The sequence below is a fragment of the Nerophis ophidion genome, linkage group LG02 (genome assembly GCF_033978795.1).
Source record: "Nerophis ophidion isolate RoL-2023_Sa linkage group LG02, RoL_Noph_v1.0, whole genome shotgun sequence".
Classification (NCBI taxonomy): Eukaryota; Metazoa; Chordata; class Actinopteri; order Syngnathiformes; family Syngnathidae; genus Nerophis; species Nerophis ophidion.
The window spans coordinates 16886387-16907343 of NC_084612.1; the positions used below are offsets into that span (position 1 = coordinate 16886387).

At 40.3% G+C, this 20957-nt stretch overlaps 1 protein-coding gene across 2 annotated transcripts in view; it reads left to right on the top strand.

The window, feature by feature from the left end:
* The first annotated feature begins 2314 nt into the window (after window positions 1-2314).
* The window catches only part of myo5aa (myosin VAa), a 106033-nt gene continuing 87390 nt past the window's right edge, over window positions 2315-20957 (top strand). Inside the window, exon 1 of one of the 2 annotated variants that reach the window (XM_061878126.1) lies at window positions 2315-2582. In XM_061878126.1, the coding sequence (XP_061734110.1) occupies window positions 2556-2582 (27 nt within the window). In that variant the 5' untranslated portion in view covers window positions 2315-2555. Of the gene's footprint in view, window positions 2583-18337; window positions 18481-20957 lie in introns of those variants that run through there. The other variant, XM_061878119.1, reaches the window with a different exon arrangement.

Sequence of the window (20957 nt, forward strand, 5' to 3'; positions counted from 1 at the left end):
TCTACGGTCCATAATATCATCAAAAGGTTCCGAGAATCTGGAGAAATCACTCCACGTAAGCGACATGGCCGGAAACCAACATTAAAATACCATGACCTTCAATCCCTCAGACGGCACTGTATCAAAAACTGACATCAATCTCTAAAGGATATCACCACATGGGCTCAGGAACACTTCATAAAACCACTGTCACTAAATACAGTTTGTCGCTACATCTGTAAGTGCAAGTTAAAGCTCTACTATGCAAAGCGAAAGCCATTTATTAACAACATCCAGAAACGCCGCCGGCTTCGCTGGGCCCGAGATCATCTAAGATGGACTGATGCAAAGTAGCAAAGTGTTCTGTGGTCTAACGAGTCCACACTTCAAATTGTTTTTGGAAATATTCGACATCGTGTCATCCGGACCAATGGGGAACCGAACCTTCCAGACTTATCGACGCAAAGTTCAAAAGCCAGCATCTGTGATGGTATGGGGGTGCATTAGTGCCCGAGGCATGGGTAACTTACACATTTGTGAAGGCACCATTAATGCTGAAAGGTACATACAGGTCTTGGAACATCATATGCTGCCATCTAAGCGCCGTCTTTTTCATGGACGCCCCTGCTTATTTCAGAAAGACAAGGCCAAGCCACATTCAGCATGTATTACAACAGCGTGGCTTCGTAAAAAAAGAGTGCAGGTACTTTCCTGGCCCGCCTGCAGTCCAGACCTGTCTCCCATCGAAAATGTGTGGCTCATTATGAAGCGTAAAATGCCACGGCGGACACTCCGGATTGTTGGACTGAAGCTCTACATAAAACAAGAATGGGAAAGAATTCCACTTTCAAAGCTTCAACAATTAGTTTCCTCAGTTCTCAAACTTTTTATTGAGAGTTGTTAAAAGAAAAGGTGATGTAACACAGTGGTGAACATGCTCTTTCCCAACTACTTTGGCACGTACTGCAGCCATGAAATTCTAAGTTAATTATTATTTGCAAAAAAATAAAATTAAGTTTATGAGTTTTCGGGATCTTTCTTTGTGGAGTTTGTGTGTTCTCCCCGTGAATGCGTGGGTTACCTCCGGGTACTCCGGCTTGCTCCCACCTCCAAAGACATGCACCTGGGGATAAGTTGATTGGCAACACTAAATTGGCCCCTAGTTTGTGAATGTGAGTGTGAATGTTGTCTGTCTATCTGTGTTGGCGACTTGTCCAGGATGTACACCGCCTTCCACCCGATTGTAGCTGAGATAGGCACCAGCGCCCCCCGCGACCCAAAGGGAATAAGCGGTAGGAAATGGATGGATAGATGGAGTTTGAACATCAATTATCTTGTCTTTGTAGTGCATTCAATTGAATATGGGTTGAAAAGGATTTGCAAATCATTGTATTCTGTTTATATTTACCTCTAATACAATTTCCCAACTCATATGGGAACGGGTTTGTATATACTGGTATATTTACATATATACATACTAGTGGTGCGATTCAGAATCGATTCTCATTTTTAAAAAATCGATTTTTTTTTTTTAATCAATCCAACAAACCACTACACAGCAATACCATAACAATGCAATCAAATTCCAAAATCAAACCTGACCCAGCAACACTCAGAACTGCAATAAACAGAGCAATTGAGAGAAGACACAAACACGACACAGAACAAACCAAAAGTAGTGAAACAAAATGAATATTATCAACAACAGTATCACTATTAGTTATAATTTCAACACAGCAGTGATTAAGAATCCCTCATTGACATTATCATTAGACATTTATAAAAAATAAAATAACAATAGTGTCACAGTGGCTTACACTTGCATCGCATCGCATCTCATAAGCTTGACAACACACTGTGTCCAATGTTTTCACAAAAATAAAATGAGTCATATTTTTTGTTTCGTTTAATAGTTAAAACAAATTTACATTATTGCAATCGGTTGATAAAACATTGTCCTTTACAATTATAAAAGCTTTTTTTTTTTTTTTTAGATCTACTACTCTGCTTGCATGTCAGCAGACTGGGGTAGTAGATCCTGCTGAAATCCTATGTATTGAATAATCGTTTTGAATCGGGAAAATATCGTTTTTGAATCAAGAATCGAAAAAATTTATATATTATCGAATCGTGACCCCAAGAATCTATATTGAATCGGATCGTGGGACACCCAAAGACTCACAGCCCTAATACAAACACATAAATTTGATTGGAATGTTGTATGAAAAAGGAGACACATGTGCTTGTAGTTCACCCTACCGCCACATGACGCCGCTGTTTGTCCAGAGAGGTACGGCTCTGATTTTTTTTTTTTTTGGGCTGAATCATTTCATCCATCATACCCAGAATGCAAAGTGAGATAGCCTCCGCTAACTAGCAGCAGCCGCAGAAGCAGTCTGCTCCTCTCTGCCTTCCTTCGGCGTTTTATCATGGCGGGGAGGGTCACATCTCACCTTTAAGCCCCCGCCTCCCAAACAGCTATACTGGACAAACGAGACCACGACGAGCCCCATGCGGAGCGGAACCCCGGCTTGCTTCTTGCCCAGATTGGCGTGAGCACGTAGCGGGCTGCTGTCATGGCAGCGTCGGAGCTGTATACAAAGGTAAAACAAGTGCATGTTGGCGTGGAGCTTAGCCAGCTCCACATTTAATGTGCTTATAATGTATCTTAACGAACATTTCTATTTTTTTCTAAATTGAATGAAAATCTTGAACCGTGGCCTAAAAAGGGGACGTGTCATTAATTGATAAATGCTGGCATCAAAGGCGGTGCTAACCATGCTAGCAGAATTTGGACGTTTCTCCCTCATTTTTACATTTCACCTTGTTTGTTTCCCCCCTGATATTTCATCCTTTGCTGGGCCCTTATCCTCCCTACTTGGAGGAGCTGCTGATGCAAAGGCGGTGCCCGCCTTTCCTTTTGAATCAATAATATGGTCATTGAACGCATCATGCGCCTGCTTTCTGTTGTTATTTTAGTATGCAATGGCAGGGTTCTGTGAGTTCGGGTACCACTTGCTGGCTGCTGATGCTGCGATAAACAACATCCGGACACTGGAGCATCCTTCTGTCAGCATCCTTTTTCCGAGCAGAGAAGAAAGAGGGCCTTGAGGAAAGAATGTTGTAGTCAGGCAATCACAAGGTCAAAAAGACTGCATTTATGTCAATGAGTGTACAAATGAAAGCTGAGAAGGAAAGTGTGTGTGTGTGTGTGTGTGTGTGTGTGTGTGTGGGGGGGGGGGGGGGGGGGGGGATGAGATGAGTCACCCATCCCCCTCCTTTGACAGCTGTTCGGCCCCAGTCTTGTTTTGTTCTGGTGTTGCTTTTTTTTTTTTTTTAAAGCAATCAGTGCTTAAAGGCCTACTGAGCCCCTCTACTACTCACCACGCAGTCTGATAGTTTATATATCAATGATGAAATATTAACATTGCAACACATGCAATACGGCCTGTTTAGTTTGCTAAATTAAAATATTAAATTTCCCGGGAGTTTCGTCTTGGAAACATCGTGTAATGATGACGTGTACGCAAGACGTCACGGGTTTTTAGGAAGTATGAGCACTGCGCACACACACAGCTAAATGTCGTCTGCTTAAACGGCATAATTACACAGTTTTTGGGACATCTGTGTTGATGAATCTTTTGCAATTTGTTCAATTAATATTGGAAAAGTCACAGTAGAAAGATGGAGTTGGGAAGCTTTAGCCTTTAGCCACACAAACACACGGTGATTCCTTGTTTAAAATTCCTGGAGGTGAAACATTCCTATGGATCAGAGCGCGGTCAAGAGAACATGGATCCCGACCACATGTCAACCAGCAGGTTTCGATGAGAAAATTGTGGTTAAAAAGTCAGTTCTTACCGGAGAAAAGCTGAGCTCGTGCCGTCAATAGCTGCCGTCGACTCCCCTGAGACACTGCGCCTGAAAACACCCGTGGAGACACACTTCCGACTACCAGGTACTATTTAACTCACTAAATAGAAAGATAAGGGATTTCCCAGAATTAACCTAGTAAATGTGTCTAAAAACATCGGAATCCGTCCCAATGCAATCGCGCTTTTTAAAAAAAAATAACATTTTTTTACTTTTTTTTTTTCTACTCGTCGCTATTAATATCCTCAAACACGGATCTTTCATCCTCGCTCAAATTAATGGGAACATTTTCGTTTTCTCGGTCCGAATAGCACTTTTTGTTGGAGGCTCCCATTAAAAACAATGTGAATATGTGAGGAGCCATCAAACATGTGACGTCATCGTCTGCGACTTCTGGTAGAGGCAGGGCTTTTGTCTTAGCACCGAAAGTTGCAAACTTTATTGTGGATGTTCTCTACTAAATCCTTTCAGCAAAAATATGGCAATATCGCGAAATGATCAAGTATGACACATAGAATGGACCGGCTATCCCGTTTAAATAAGAACATTTAATTTCAGTAGGCCTTTAAAACCAACAAAAATGAGTTCCCAGTGGCTTATTTTATTTTTCGAAGTTCAAAATTTTACCCATCGTGGAATATCCCGAAAAAAGGCTTTAAAGTGCCTGATTTTTGCTCTCTGTGAAGCCACCGTCCATTTTCCTGTGACGTCATCCAGTGATATACATGCTATCCAGGCGGATAGCACAGCAAGATATAGCGACATTAGTTCGGATTCAGACTCGGATTTCAGCTGTTTAAGCGATTCAACAGATTACGCATGTATTGAAACGGATGGTTGGAGTGTGGAGGCAGATAGGGAAAACAAAATTGAAGAAGAAACTGAAGCTATTGAGCGAATAGCTATTGACGCTATTCGACCATGTCTGCCTTAGCATCGCCGGTAAAATGTGCAGACCAAACGATCGGGACTTTCGCATCTTGTGACACTGGAGCAACTTAAATCAGTCGATTGGTAAGTGTTTGTTTGGCATTAAATGTGGGTGGAGGGAAACGCTGGATGCAAATAGAGCTACAAATGTCCATACAGATAGCCTAAATAGCATGTTAGCATCGATTAGCTGGCAGTCATTCCGCGACCAAATATGTCTGATTAGCACATAAGTCAACAACATCAACAAAACTCACCTTTGTGATTTCGTTGACTTTATAGTTGGAAATGCATCTGCAGGATATCCATACATCTCTGTGCCATGTCTGCCTTAGCATCGCCGGTAAAATGTGCAGACCAAACGATCGGGACTTTCGCATCTTGTGACACTGGAGCAACTTAAATCCGTCGGTTGGTAAGTGTTTGTTTGGCATTAAATGTGGATGAGAGGAAGGCTGGATGCAAATATAGCTACAAATGTACATATAGCTAGCCTAAATAGCATGTTAGCATCGATTAGCATGCCGTGCTAAACGATGCACATTCTACGTAAATCAACTTGAATCCGTACCTGATCGTGTTGTTACACCCTCCGACAACACACCGACGAGGCATGATGTCTCCAAGGGACGGAAAACATTCGAAAAAACGGAAAATAACAGAGCTGATTTGACTCGATGTTTATAATGTTTGAGAAAATGGCGGATGACTACCTAGGTGGCGTCAGCAAAAAATAGAAAGGCGTTTAATTCACCAAAATTCACCCATTTAGATTTCGGAAATCGGTTAAAAACATATGTTGTCTTTTTTCCGCAACATCAAGGTATATATTGATGCTTACATAGGTCTGGTGATAATGTTCCCCTTTAAGATTTTCTTATTTAAACGGGGATAGCAGGTCCATTCTATGTGTCATAATTGATCATTTTGCGATATTGCCATATATTTGCTGGAAGGATTTAGTAGAGAACATCGACGATAAAGTTCGCAACTTTTGGTCGCTAATAAAAAAGCCTTGCCTTTACCGGAAGTCGCAGACGATGACGTCACCGGTGTGAGGGCTCCTCACATCTTCACATTTTTAATAATGGGAGCCTCCAACAAAAAGAGCTATTCGGACCGAGAAAACGACAATTTCCCCATTAATTTGAGCAAGGATGAAAGATTTGTGGCTGAGGATATTGATAGCGAAGGACTAGAAAAAAAAAAGGCGATTGCATTGTGAACGATTCAGATGTTTTTAAGACACATTTACTAGGATAATTCTGGGAAATCCCTTATCTTTCTATTGTGTTGCTAGTGTTTTAGTGAGATTATATAGTACCTGATAGTCGGAGGGGTGTGTCCACGGGTGTCTTGACGCCAGTCTCTGAGGGAATTAGTCACGGCAGCAGCAGCACGACAGAAGTTCCGCTGATCTCCAGTAAGAGGCAACTTTTTACCACAATTTTCTCACCGAAACCTGCCGGTTGACAAGTAGTCGGGATCCATGTTCGTTTGACCGCTCTGGTCCATAGTAAAGCTTCACCTCCGGGAATTTTAAACAAGGAAACACCGTGTGTTTGTGTGGCTAAAGGCTAAAGCTTCCCACCTCCATCTTTCTACTTTGACTTCTCCATTATTAATTGAACAAATTGCAAAAGATTCAGCAACACAGATGTCCAAAATAGTGTGTAATTGCGCGATGAGAAGAGACGACTTTTAGCCGCTAATGGTGCTGCGCTAATATGTCTCCTCCAACTCGAAATGTCACGCGCACGCGTCATCATACACGTCATCATTCCACAACGTTTTAAACAAGAAATTCCGCGGGAAATTTAAAATTGTAATTAATAAACTAAACCGTCCGTATTGGCATGTGTTGCAATGTTAAGATGTCATCATTGATATATGAACTATCAGACTGTGTGGTCGGTAGTAGTGGGTTTCAGTAGGCCTTTAAAAAAAGCACTTCGGCGTATGCCGGAACCTTCATCAACCCCTGATCAATTCCTGCAGGAAATACCGAAAAAGGGTATACAGTAGTTCATTCCAAAGTCAAACTGTAGCCAGACGGTTGCAAGATTCCGTAAGGAAAAAATGTGAATTTTGAGTTTCTGGCTTGAAGAGTAAATATACAGTATATTCATATTATTTCATATACAGTGGACCTTCAATTTACGAACGCTTTTAATGGCGACCAATTTGGTTTACAAACCTTTACACCGCTCCAAATAGGCCTCTGCGTGTAAACCATGTCTATGCGTTCGAATCCTTCATTAGTTCGTTTTGCATGGTGCTTGAAGCCACTTTTTGTACTAGCAGGCACGACCATTTTAAAGAAGTGGGGCCCGCTACGTCAGAACTTGCCAACCCTCCCGATTTTCCCGGGAGACTCTCGAATTTCAGCGCCCCTCCCAAAAATCCTCTGGGGCAACCATTCTCCCGAATTTCTCCCGATTTCCACCCGGACATCAATATTGGGAGCGTGCCTTAAAGACACTGCCTTTAGCGTCCTCTCTCACCTGAAAAGGAGACTATTATATATGTCTCCCTTATCCATAGTTGTATCTATAATCCATAAAGTAGGCAGGCACGGAGCTATTTCTCAGTGTGTGTTTATTCCAGCCGGCATATGTTAATATAGTGACACACAACATCCGGATTCCCATCATGCATTGTTTCAAAACTACGGCAGGTAGTAATGTCCAAAAACATAACAGAGACGAAGCAGAAGAATGAAGAAGAGACATGGTGATGACGAGTGAGAAGAAGTACCCTTGCAAGTTCCAAAATGATTGTAAAAAAGAATTTCAGTTCATCCAGGACAGCTCAAAGGGGAAGGGGTATGCTGCCTGAAAATGTTGTAGATCAGCCTTCTCCAGTGAACACGGTGGTCGAACGGATTATATATATATATATATATATATATATATATATATATATATATATATATATATATATATATATATATATATATATATACACATATACACCAAAATATATATACACATAAAGAAAATATATATACATGAAAAAAAAAAAAATATATATATATTTTTTATAAAATGTATAAATATATATATTTTTTTATGTATATATATATATATATGCTGTTTTACCCCCGATAAAACAGCAGCGTTTAAATTCAATGAACTAAAAAAAAAATGAAAAAAATACAGTTAAATAAATAAAAACATGTCATGATCCTCCATGATGGTTTGGGCTTGTGTTTATTTTCATTTGCTTGGTGTTGTTTCTGTTCCAACTCTCTTATTTCCACTTCCTGTGTGTTTTCAATTCCTGCCATTTCTGCCTCTCTCACCTGTCTCTGATTGGCAATCAGGGCACACCTGTCATAATCTTGAGGGAGTGCCTTATGAGCAAACAGTGCGATATCTATGATGTCAAGTTGAATTACACCAAAGTATTGCAAATGTATAAGTATTTATGGTTGAATACGCATGACAGTAGATATATATATTTTTAATTTGACACTTAAATACGTACATTTTAATCTTTTTTTTATGGACCAAATTCTGTGGCTTCGTTCAGTTTGCTGTTTTATAGGGAAGCTTCCTGTTTTTGTACAGAAGAAAGAATGTAGCAATAGTTTAGAATGCAAATGTTGGTTGACTCTATTTCCCGGGTACCAAATTAGTTGTGGTTTGACGTTTATTAACTGCTGGTAAACTGCTGCATCTGTGCGGTTGCAATGCAAACACACCTTTCAGTGTTTGAATGGTATCGTCTGTTTCAGAAGTCGGACTCTTGATGTCAAACACCCTTCTGTGATTTACTTTGCCAACGTGGGGTGAGAAACACTCCGATCATTGTGTGTATGTCAGCTCCAATAGAGGCTTATTGAGTGTGTGTGTTAGCTTTGTGGTTAGCATTCACAAACTCCACCTTGAATTTATGTGTGGTTCTGTGTTGCGATACTGACAGGATAGAGAAAGGTAAAGAACTGCCAGGGAATTAATATATTTTTTCTCTCTCTGAATGTTTTGGTCACCATTTTCCATGTCAGTGTTGTATTGAAATAAATAATATGAATGATGATAAAAATCGATTCATGTTTTCAAGAATCAATCTCTTTAGGCCATCGCTGGGATTTTTATCTATAGCCAAGAGCAGCTTTTTGTAAACTGTACCCTGTTTTGAAGGGTTTTATTGTAGTTATTATACCAAATAGTGTGTTGCGAGAATACGTTTGATTAGAGCAGGGGTGCTAACACTTTTTCTGCAGGCGAGCTACTTTTCAATTGACCAAGTCGAGGAGATCTACCTCATTCATATTTATAATTTATATTTATTTATTTATGAAAGAGACATTTTTGTTAACAAGTTAATGGTGTTTAATGATAATACAAGCATGTTTAACACACATAGATTCCTTTCTTTCATGAAGACAAGAATATAACTTGGTATATTACCTGATTCTGATGACTTGCATTGATTGGAATCAGACAGTGGTGCTGATAACGTCAACATTTTCAAATGGAGGAGAAAAAAAATCTTCCTTTCTGTCCAATACCACATGAAAGTGGTTGGATTTGACTTCTCATTTGTCCAACTAGCATCCTTGTTTTTAAACACTTTGTTATGAGAGTAGCATATGTGTGTGTGGCCCTTTGTGTGTCAGCAGGTGAGTGACGTGAGTGTGTGGGCGAGAGAGGAGAGGGAGCGGTCGCTGAGGGTGGGGAAGTGGCTAGTGTTTTTGTGTGGGATTTTGACTGTGTGCTAGACTTACCTAAAAAGCCACGATTTGCAACTAATCGCTGGACTCGTCATTTTGCTCTGGAGTCCGGAATTGTGAAGACCCACTGCCGGGTAAAGTGAAGGGTGTTGCCCCGAGAATCCAAAGGCCCTGGAGAAGTGTCTCCCCTGCGCTCCTTGACTATGGTCTAGGCGCCGAAAGCAGGAAAGGTGCAACAACTTTATAAGAAATACATTGGCATCAAACTCCGTAGCTTGCTAGCTTGTGCACGCTAGCTTTTTGAGACTCTTATTTTGTTAGCACAGGCAGGATGAAGCAGGTCTTTTATGGTGAAGACAGGAACTGTGCAGTCGGTCTTCAGAGTTTTGACAGCAGGTACGGCCCAAGAGTCTGTTGAAATAAGAAGTGTTTCTCTCCGTCCTGTCAGTGATTTTTTTCTTAATAATGAGCTCTCAGCAGCCAGCGTCATCTCACAAGATCCTCGGGTGCCGAGAATGTCAAACAACTGACGAAAATGAAGTCTTGGTGAAGATTGATGATTGCTCATTTTTATGTCTATTTTTTAATGCCTGGCTTGCGATCGACTGACACACCCTCCGAGATCAACCGGTAACTCGCGATCGAGACATTTTTATTTTCAGTAATACACTGTAAAAACAACAACAATGGATTTTACAGTAAAAAAAAAGAGAGCTCAGTTGCCAGAATTTAACCATAAAAAGGGTACCGTTTTTTTACATTTACAGTAATATGCTGTAAAATAAAAAAAAAGCTTTGCACATTTTACTGTAAAATTTGGGTCCCTGAGCTACTAGTTTTTTTACTGCAAAACCTGAAGATTTTTTTTACAGTGTACGTTAAGAAAATAATAATAATAATGAAATGCATTGGCAATTGTGTACCAATGTGATAAGTTTGTTATCCTTGTGCAATAAGCTTCTGTGTAGATTTGTTGTAATCAACCTAGATGTCTATTATCAATCCCTCATATTGTATCCATATATAAACAATCCTAAAATTAATGATATTTGACCTTTTTATCCATCCATCCATCCATCCATCATCTTCCGCTTATCCGAGGTCGGGTCGCGGGGGCAACAGCCTAAGCAGGGAAACCCAGACTTCCCTCTCCCCAGCCACTTCGTCTAGCTCTTCCCGGGGGATCCCGAGGCGTTCCCAGGCCAGCCGGGAGACATAGTCTTCCCAACGTGTCCTGGGTCTTCCCCGTGGCCTCCTACCGGTTGGACGTGCCCTAAACACCTCCCTAGGGAGGCGTTCGGGTGGCATCCTGACCAGATGGTATTATTTAAAAAATGCTTTCAGGTCGTGTTGTTATTGTTAACAAACTCAGGGGCTAAGTCTCTGCATACAGGAAGGCTTTGAAGGCCTACTGAAACCCACTACTACCCACCACACAGTCTGATAGTTTATATATCAATGATGAAATATTAACATTGCAACACATGCCAATACGGCCTTTTTAGTTTACTAAATTACAATTTTAAATTTACCGGGAGTTTCGTCTTGAAAACGTCGTGTAATGATGACATGTACGCAAGACGTCACGGGTTTAAGGAAATATGAGCGCTGCACACACACAGCTAAAAGTCATCTGCTTTAATGGCATAATTACACAGTATTTTGGAGATCTGTGTTGCTGAATCTTTTGCAATTTTTTCAATTAATATTGGAGAAGTCACAGTAGAAAGATGGAGTTGGGAAGCTTTAACCTTTAGCCACACAAACACAGGGTGATTCCTTGTTTAAAATTCCTGGAGGTGAAACTTTACTATGGATCAGAGCGCGGTCAAGCCAACAGGGATCCCTACCAAATGTCAACCAGCAGGTTTCGGCGAGAAAATTGTGGTTAAAAAGTCAGTACACTCACGACTTAATTAAAAAAAAAAAAAAAAATTGAATACCACAAATTGAATGCACCTTATTCACATTAATACCTGCAAATTATACATTTAATAAGATTTATAATACGTTTCATTAAAATGTGTTATTATGTTTACTTTAGCTACTTGCTATTAAACATTTTAAGTTCTACAATCTATTGTCAAAGTATTGGATTGGGACTCAAAATCGGATCAGCCCTTTGAGACATTTGTGATTAAGAGCTATATGAGTAAACTTGGATTGATTGATTATTCAGAGACCAAAAAATTGGATTGGGGACAGATGCCTAAAATGTTGATGGTGAGATCCCTAAATGGAATCATTGTAGAGGTTTACACAGATGCAAGTCAACTTTCGGTAGCATGTTTCTCTTTAAACAGCTAAAGTGGGGTACTGAAAGACAAAACCCCCTTTCCGCCTGGCTTTGTACGTACATGCATACATACATACATACATACATACATGCTGTGGTTTGTTGTGAGTAAATTTGTCCCAATTATTGGCTCGAAAACAGGTCGGTATCCATCCATCCACTTGTCTACAGCTTGATCCTGTTGGGACCAATAATTTGAAATATTATGCTGTTCAATATCCACGACCAACAATATTCATGTTACCTTGGTGTCAACATAATCCAAATAATTGGCTTTAACATGTTTATCATGAATTGATTAACTTGGACCCCGACTTAAACAAGTTGAAAAACGTATTCGGGTGTTACCATTTAGTGGTCAATTGTACAGAATATCTACTGAACTCTGCAATCTACTAATAAAAGTTTCAATCATTCAATCAAATCCATGCACAATGGCTAGGCCAGTGGTTCCTAACCTTGTTGTCGGTACTGAACCCCACCAGTTTCATATACGCATTCACCGAACCCTTCTTTAGTGAAAAATAAAATGTTTTTTTTTCAAATTCAAGACAAAGTAGTATGTTTTTGGTAACACTTTAGTGTGGGGAACATATTGTAAGTAACAAAGACTTCATTTAGAGTTATTTGGACACTGGGGGAACATATTCTAAGTAATAAAGACTTAATTTAGAGTTATTTGGTTAGGGTCAGGGTTAGAGGGTTAAGGTTATAATAAGGTCATGCCGAATAAGGCATTAATAAGTACTTAATAATGACAAGATAAGAGCCAATATGTTACTAATTTGCATGTTAATAAGCAACTAATTAATGGTGAATATGTTCCCCATACTAAAGTGTTACCATGTTTTTTTTTTACTGGTGCACAAAATGATCCGTGCATGAACATCACCTTGTTCAAACAACGAAACCAACACACTGCATAAACTCACAACAAATAACACACCTGCAAATCAGTCAGCTGATAGGGAGAAGTTTGTATTTACACGATGAGTCGGGTGTGTTTTGACCTCCGCCGAACCCCTGAGGCCGCCTCATCGAACCCCTAGGGTTCGATCGAACCCAGGTTAAGAACCACTGGGCTAGGCTAATAAGAGCAGCCATTCGCTTAAATTGACAACACATCTGCTATAAGGCATGTTATTCATGCAAATAAATTGTCAGACTCCTCCATTTTGGCTTGCGTAAAGGGAAGTGAAAGTGTAGAAGCTGCTGAATATGAGGGCGTGGGGCTATGTGAGGAGAAGTGAGGAAGAGGATAATCTTCACAGTGAAGGAAGTCATGTTACGCTGCATTAACATGACTCAGAGCTAGAAACTTAGATCCCAACCTGAGTGTCTGTTTTTTCTTGGAGCAACACAACAGTCCATTTTGTGATAGTTTTTGTTTCAATGAAACTATAGTTTATTATGAAAAAATATTATTTTGACTATTAGTTATGTAATCGACATCATGGTGGCGTTGCTGCGAAATGGTTGTCGGTTGTTGTTTGTATGTTAAAAATGTGTCTATTAAGTTATTGAAAACTCTAAATTGTACACAGGCGAAAGTTGCATTTCATGGTGCATCATTTGTCAGCTGACCTTTTAATGTCACTCATTATACGCATAGCAGTAATATATCTTCCGAAAGCTTGTCCTCCCTCACTTGGTGGGGCCGTGCCAGCAACTTCAGGGTTCCAGGTTGAATCCCCACTTCCGCCAGCCTGGTCACTGCCGTTGTGTCCATGGGCAAGATACTTTACCCACCTGCTCCAACTGCCACCCACACTGGTTTGAATGTAGTTTATAGAAGTAGATAATTGGTTTCACTATGTAAATCCCTTTGAGTCTCTAAAGAAAAGTGCTATATAAATATAATTCACTTCACTTGTTTGCTCCACCTTTGACAAAAGAGGCACTCTTGAGGTTCGGGATTTTTGTGACGTCATGAATGAAAAACTCCCTACCTTATGGATTTGAACCCCCCCCCCCCCCCCCCCCCCAGGTTGATAAGCCAGCTTTTTGTCTACACTTACCACTTTACAGCTTTGTAAAAAAAAAAAAAAAAAAAAAAAAAAATATATATATATATATATATATATATATATATATATATATATATATATATATATATATATATATATATATATATATATATATATATATATATATATGAAAGATTTGCTACACTTTGTAAAATAAAGCTTTGGGCTAAGTATCCGCCAAACATGACAAATGTACGTTGGATTTTTTTTTGTCTTCGTCAGAGAATAGACTAACCTAAATGGCATGATGATGCTGTTAAATTGTGTTTGGAATGTTAGCTATGCAAACGTTCGTGTCTCCTGTGACACTTTTTTTATATTATGCGTGTGATAAATGGCTTCTATTTATTTCAGTCCCTCCAGTATTTTGAAGTCTTGATCACATCAATTCAGAAAAATTAAACCAATTACTGCGATTTATGCGCGGCTTCATAACGTTGTCCAATGCCCGCCACTTCCCTGCACTTTTTGATCAATTAGTGTATCCATCCATCCATCCATCTTCTTCCGCTTATCCGAGGTCGGGTCGCGGGGGCAGCAGCCTAAGCAGGGAAGCCCAGACTTCCCTCTCCCCAGCCACTTCATCTAGCTCTTCCCGGGGGATCCCGAGGCGTTCCCAGGCCAGCCGGGAGACATAGCCTTCCCAACGTGTCCTGGGTCTTCCCCGTGGCCTCCTACCGGTTGGACGTGCCCTAAACACCTCCCTAGGGAGGCGTTCGGGTGGCATCCTGACCAGATGCGCGAACCACCTCATCTGGCTCCTCTCGATGTGGAGGAGCAGCGGCTTTACTTTGAGCTCTTTCCCGGATGACAGAGCTTCTCACCCTATCTCTAAGGGAGAGCCCCGCCACACGGCGGAGAAAACTCATTTGGGCCGCTTTTACCCGTGATCTTATCCTTTCGGTCATGACCCAAAGCTCATGACCATAGGTGAGGATGGGAACGTAGATCGACCGGTAAATTGAAACCTTTGCCTTCCGGCTCAGCTCCTTCTTCACCACAACAGATCGGTACAACGTCCGCATTACTGAAGACGCCGCACCGATCCGCCTGTCGATCTCACGATCCACATTTCCCCCACTCGTGAACAAGACTCCTAGGTACTTGAACTCCTCCACTTGGGGCAGGGTCTCCTCCCCAACCCGGAGATGGCACTCCACCCTTTTCCGGGAGAGAACCATGGACTCGGATTTGGAGGTGCTGATTCTCATTCCGGCCGCTTCACACTCGGCTGCGAACCGATCCAGTGAGAGCTGAAGATCCCGGCCAGATGAAGCCAACAGGACCACATCGTCTGCAAAAAGCAGAGACCTAATCCCGCGGCCACCAAACCGGAACCCCTCAATGCCTTGACTGCGCCTAGAAATTCTGTCCATAAAAGTTATGAACAGAATCGGTGACAAAGGGCAACCTTGGCGGAGTCCAACCCTCACTGGAAACGTGTCCGACTTACTGCCAGCAATGCGGACCAAGCTCTGACACTGATCGTACAGGGATCGGACTGCCATAATAAGACAGTCCGATACCCCATACTCTCTGAGCACTCCCCACAGGACTTCCCGAGGGACACGGTCGAATGCCTTCTCCAAGTCCACAAAGCACATGTAGACTGGTTGGGCAAACTCCCATGCACCCTCAAAAACCCTGCCGAGAGTATAGAGCTGGTCCACAGTTCCACGACCAGGACGAAAACCACACTGTTCCTCCTGAATCCGAGGTTTGACTATCCGGCGTAGTCTCCTCTCCAGTACACCTGAATAAACCTTACCGGCAAGGCTGAGGAGTGTGACCCCACGATAGTTGGAACACACCCTCCGGTCCCCCTTCTCAAAGAGAGGGACCACCACCCCGGTCTGCCAATCCAGAGGTACCGCCCCCGATGTCCACGCGATGCTGCAGAGTCTTGTCAACCAAGACAGCCCCACAGCATCCAGAGCCTTAAGGAACTCCGGGCGGATCTCATCCACCCCTGGGGCCTTGCCACCGAGGAGCTTTTTAACTACCTCAGCAACCTCAGCCCCAGAAATAGGAGAGTCCACCACAGATTCCCCAGGCACTGCTTCCTCATAGGAAGACGTGTTGGTGGGATTGAGGAGGTCTTCAAAGTATTCCTTCCACCTATCCACAACATCCGCAGTTGAGGTCAGCAGAACACCATCCGCACCATACACGGTGTTGACAGTGCACTGCTTCCCCTTCCTGAGGCGGCGGATGGTGGTCCAGAATCGCTTCGAAGCCATCCGGAAGTCATTTTCCATGGCTTCCCCAAACTCTTCCCATGTCCGAGTTTTTGCCTCTGTGACCGCCGAAGCTGCACACCGCTTGGCCTGTCGGTACCTGTCCACTGCCTCTGGAGTCCTATGAGCCAAAAGAACCCGGTAGGACTCCTTCTTCAGCTTGACGGCATCCCTCACCGCTGGTGTCCACCAGCGGTGAGGGTGAGAGCGGTGAGATCAATTAGTGTAATTTTTGCCAATTGAATTTGCCTCTGAGCAGTGCTCGAATGAGCATGTAAACTGTCTAATCAAAACTTATATTTGATTCTTGGGTAGACATATCTTCTGTAGTCAAACAGCAACATGTGTCAATATATTTATTAACTTTTTTTTTTGCTCCAACTAGTCGTCCTCCGGGGTAGCTCAGACCAGGCAGACCGACTGCTGGTTCTCGTCTACATTGGTAAGCCTTCTGGGTAAAATAGTATATAAACATTTGACAACAAAACAGTGTCCTCACTTTTATAGTTTAAATGTATGAAATAAGCCTATATTTATAAAAGGAAAATAAGAAAATAATTATATTTACATTGCTGACTTGGCAAAGAGTTAGTTAGCATTTATTTACATGACAGAAATGTTGAAGTGTGATGATAATCTCAAATTACATCTTTATTTCGCTCTAAACAGTTCATAAATGCTCTTAATGTGCGGAGTGAAATGTGTTTGAACATAAATGCTTAGGATGAACAACCACTTAAAACTTGTGGACTACAGAGCAGACAGCGGACAATAATGAAGTACCTTGGCTGTGTTTTTAAATTATTACTATAATGAATTAAAACAATACATTAATTTTTCAATGAGCTGTAAGTATGGGCTTTTGTTGCCATTTAGTACAAAGGTCTACAACAGAGGGTCAGCAAAGTTACTGCAGGCGGTCGTGAACTTTTTGGCCGAATAAACTTAAAAAATGTATGTTTTTCTTTATATTCTCCCTGCAATAATGAAATGCTAATTAACATTGATCTAAATTACACAATGTAGTTTAGAAATGGCAGGAGCATGTCCACCTTACTCACTGTATGTACTTTGCAAGTTTATAATAAAAGCATAAATCAAATATCCTATTATTAAATTCATGTTAGAATATAGGATCGCTAGCAAATAGCGCTCTAGATGCCAGCTGGTGTTAAGCTGCACTAGCTGACAGCTAGCGGTTAGTGTACTAGTTGCCAGATAGCTATTAGTGGGGCAATACTGTATTATTTGAATACCTTAGTATTGCACAATAACAAATGTTATTGTGCAAGGTACCTTGAGGACCAGTTTAATTTTAAACACAACTTTATAAAGGATATAAAAGTAGGAGGTCCCTGTTCTTTCTCTCCATTTTTGGGTCCTTGGCCTGGAAAATATAAGTCTGTGTGGTATAAAGTGATAAAACATCAGTGGACGTTTGTTTGCCAATTTTTAGTTTGAATTCTGTGATTTTTTTTTTTTTTAGATTACGGTTAAAATCAACACCATTGTTAGCAAGTTTATATAATCATGAGTTGATTCAGTTTTATTTGAAAATAAAAGTTTCCCATTAAAAAAACACTGCAGCGAATTCAGGCACTTTGGTTGCAACAAAAAGCCTGCAAAATCCTGGAGTGACTGTACTGGACAAGTGCAGAGTTGCATTGTATGTGTAAAAAGTAGATAAGGTGCATAATGGACAAACACAGCTCAAACACTCTCATCATGTTCCCTGTTGGGATTATTAAAAGCCCTTTTAAAATGTTTTTGACCAACACACTCCAATACATGCCTGTGGAACCTCTGAGACTGAACTAAAAATGTTGAAAAATAGTCTGCCAATATGAGACCTTTTGAATGAAATTTTAAATCATAATATTTCAAAAGTTTGTTGTTGTTGGACACATTACCAGTGGTCTATTTTGTCAGTGGCATGAGAACATGTATATTAGATTACTGAGACAACTTGGTTAAGTGGCAGCACAGTCACATCCTATATGCTGTGGCATGCTGACATCGCTGCAAAGACCAGTTTATGAGGATGTCTGCATGTTTGTGTGTTTTAAATCTAAGGTTCAGTGTCTTTGTCGAGGTAGTTATGTAAAAAAAAAAGTGAAAATTGTCAGTCCAGTGTGGCAGAAGCAGGAATCATGCGGCGGGAGCATTTAGTGGGAAAGCCTTGTCTCCCTTCCTCTATCCCTGAGTCTCATGTGATCCCAAAGGAGGACGGGAAGTTGTGATGATGGACAGCGGGGAGGACCACTTAAATTGTCACAGGATCTGCGAGCTTGTGGAGCATCGGTCATGTCTGCAGATTGCCTATAAACTCTACGGGAAGGCTTCTTGAGATTGGTGATTGCTAGAGTGGGACTCTTGAGTCTTGGAGACATCCATTCCAAAGAAGCATGAGCTAGAAGCTTGGCCAACATGAACCGGGAACTAGAGTATATGTTTGTCCAAGTAAGTTTTTGCATGTTTTTTAAACAAATTATATTATTATGAGAAAAGGAAGAAGCAAAGTTATTGACTAATCCTGTGTTGGACAACCCTCATGGTGACACACCCTTTCTACTTGTGTATGTAGAAAAGTGTCTGCTTATTATCCAGTTTTTGTAAAAAAAAACAAAAAAAAAAACATATATACTTTGCAGTCTTTGGTCTTTCAAGTACAAATTGTTGCATTTTGTTTTAAAAATGCATTGTGGTATTGCTGACATAATATGTCCCTAATTGTTATTATGTTGCATGGTTGCAGTGTCCAGTAGCCAATTAAAACATATTTGCGTTCTGTTGCATTTGAGGAACACACTCTTGCTCTCCAAGGTAGCAAACGAGTTAACTCTGCAGTCAGCATTGACCCACTTAATCTGATTATATGCAGCACAGCCTCTTTGCAGGATACTGATCAGACCCTAGTTTGGCTGATCCAAAGTGGACCGGACTGTCCGCAAAAGCTCCTCTTCATCCGACACTTTGCTAACGTATTTTTCAACATAGTTTTGCGGTAACCAAAGCGTCATGCTGAGCAGAAAAACAGCCTCGGCCTCTCACATGAGTAGCGTCATGTGATGGAGAGCCTCAGCAGAAAGTCAGCCGCTCCTTTAATGCCTTTTACTGGGAATATGAGTGAAACATTTTTACATTCCTTTTTGAGGCTGTTTTGGATGCTTTGTGTGTTGTTGTAAAGTGGTTTTGATATTAAATTAATATTAGCAGTCAAATCGGGTGGAAGTCATCTGTAGCGCCTTTCTTTCCTGAGCAGTGATAATACACACATTTTTTCAGTAGAATGTAGCTTTGTAAAGTTTTGATGACCCAATCTTTACCTGAAGCTATTATTTTTTTTAGAAATACTGTAATTTTTTGTAATAACTACAACTTTGACAAGCCAAAAACAATTTTTTAAATATTTTTATACTTAACTATAAAGATTTTTTAGAGCACCAATGTTCGGATGATTATCAAAATGTAATGGGAATATGCTTTTCCTTTTCATTGGTAAAAGAAGAGCTGCAACGATTAGCTTCAATTGATAGCTTCAGTTATAATAATTCATCAACAAACATACAAATGATGAAAAGTCACTTAATAAGACATTAATTGATCGACTGCCAAGACTGTTCATGGTTACACTTTTGTTTTTCTTTTATTTGAATAGTTACAGCTCAATGAACTTAAAATAATTTTTGCTTTTATTTTTCACTGTGGTTGTATACTTTGTGTAGTTAATTGTAACCATTTGTTTCCCAATAATTGAGTTCATTTTGTTACAATTGAATTTACTACCGTACATTAGGTTTAAAAATGAGGTAAAATCAAGTCAGACGCAAACAAGTTTAGTAGATCATTAGCAATAATCGTTAGACTAGTCGACGAATAGAAAATATAATGGCTGAATAGTTGACTATTAAAATAATCGTTAGCTGCAAACCCAGCTAAAAGTACAATTGGATTAAACTCTGTTATGTAATGTTGCATACAAACAAGCAGGATTTTTTTTATTTTTCATTAAGCCGCATGTAAATACCCTAATCAGATTCGGATTAAAGTTTGGTTTTGTTATATATTTGTATTATATTTTTGTATTTGTATTTATTACAATTAGGCCTTTCAGATATTTATTTAATTAGATTTTGTTAAATGTATTTTATTTTTATAATATTTGTCTATGTAGCGTCTAGGAAAAAATAGGAAAAAAAAAAATAATGCCCAGAAATAGTCAACATGAGAAGTAGTTATTTAGGTCAGTTAGTAGTGTAGTTGTTTAATGTATATAGTCTCATAGTTTCATGCAGCTAGTTCTGAAACAGTTTCCATAAAGGTCATTTCTTGTTGCTGCTGTATGTTAGCAGGTCTAAATTACATATTTTGAACTACTTTTTGTAACACATATTTTTTTCCTTGCAATCATACCAAAACAAGGACGGGTAAAATCCTTGCAGCTCTCTGCAGCCACCTAACTGGGGCATGCAGCTTCTTTAAAGGGGAACTGCATTTTTGGGGGAATTTTGCCTATTGTTCACAATCATTATGAAAGGTTTGACAACGGATGCATTTTTTTTAAAATGCATTTTAGCTCATAAATAAAAGTCAGCTTACAATGGAGCCAATTTGAGTTCCTTTATTCCGCCCATAACACCCAATAAATAACCATGCAAACATCGCCTACAATACTCCATTTACATTTCATGACTTCAATATTACCGTATTTTCCGCGCTATAAGCCGCTCCGTGTTATAAGCCGCACCTTCAATGAATGGCATATTTAAAAACTTTGTAAACCTATAAGCCGCACCGGGTCATAAGCCGCGCCCACGCTGCGCTAAAGGGAATGTCAAAAAAACAGTCAGATAGGTCAGTCAAACTTTAATATTACAAACCAGTGTGCCAATGTGGAATCACAACAATAGTAACACTCAAAATATTGCAGAGCAATA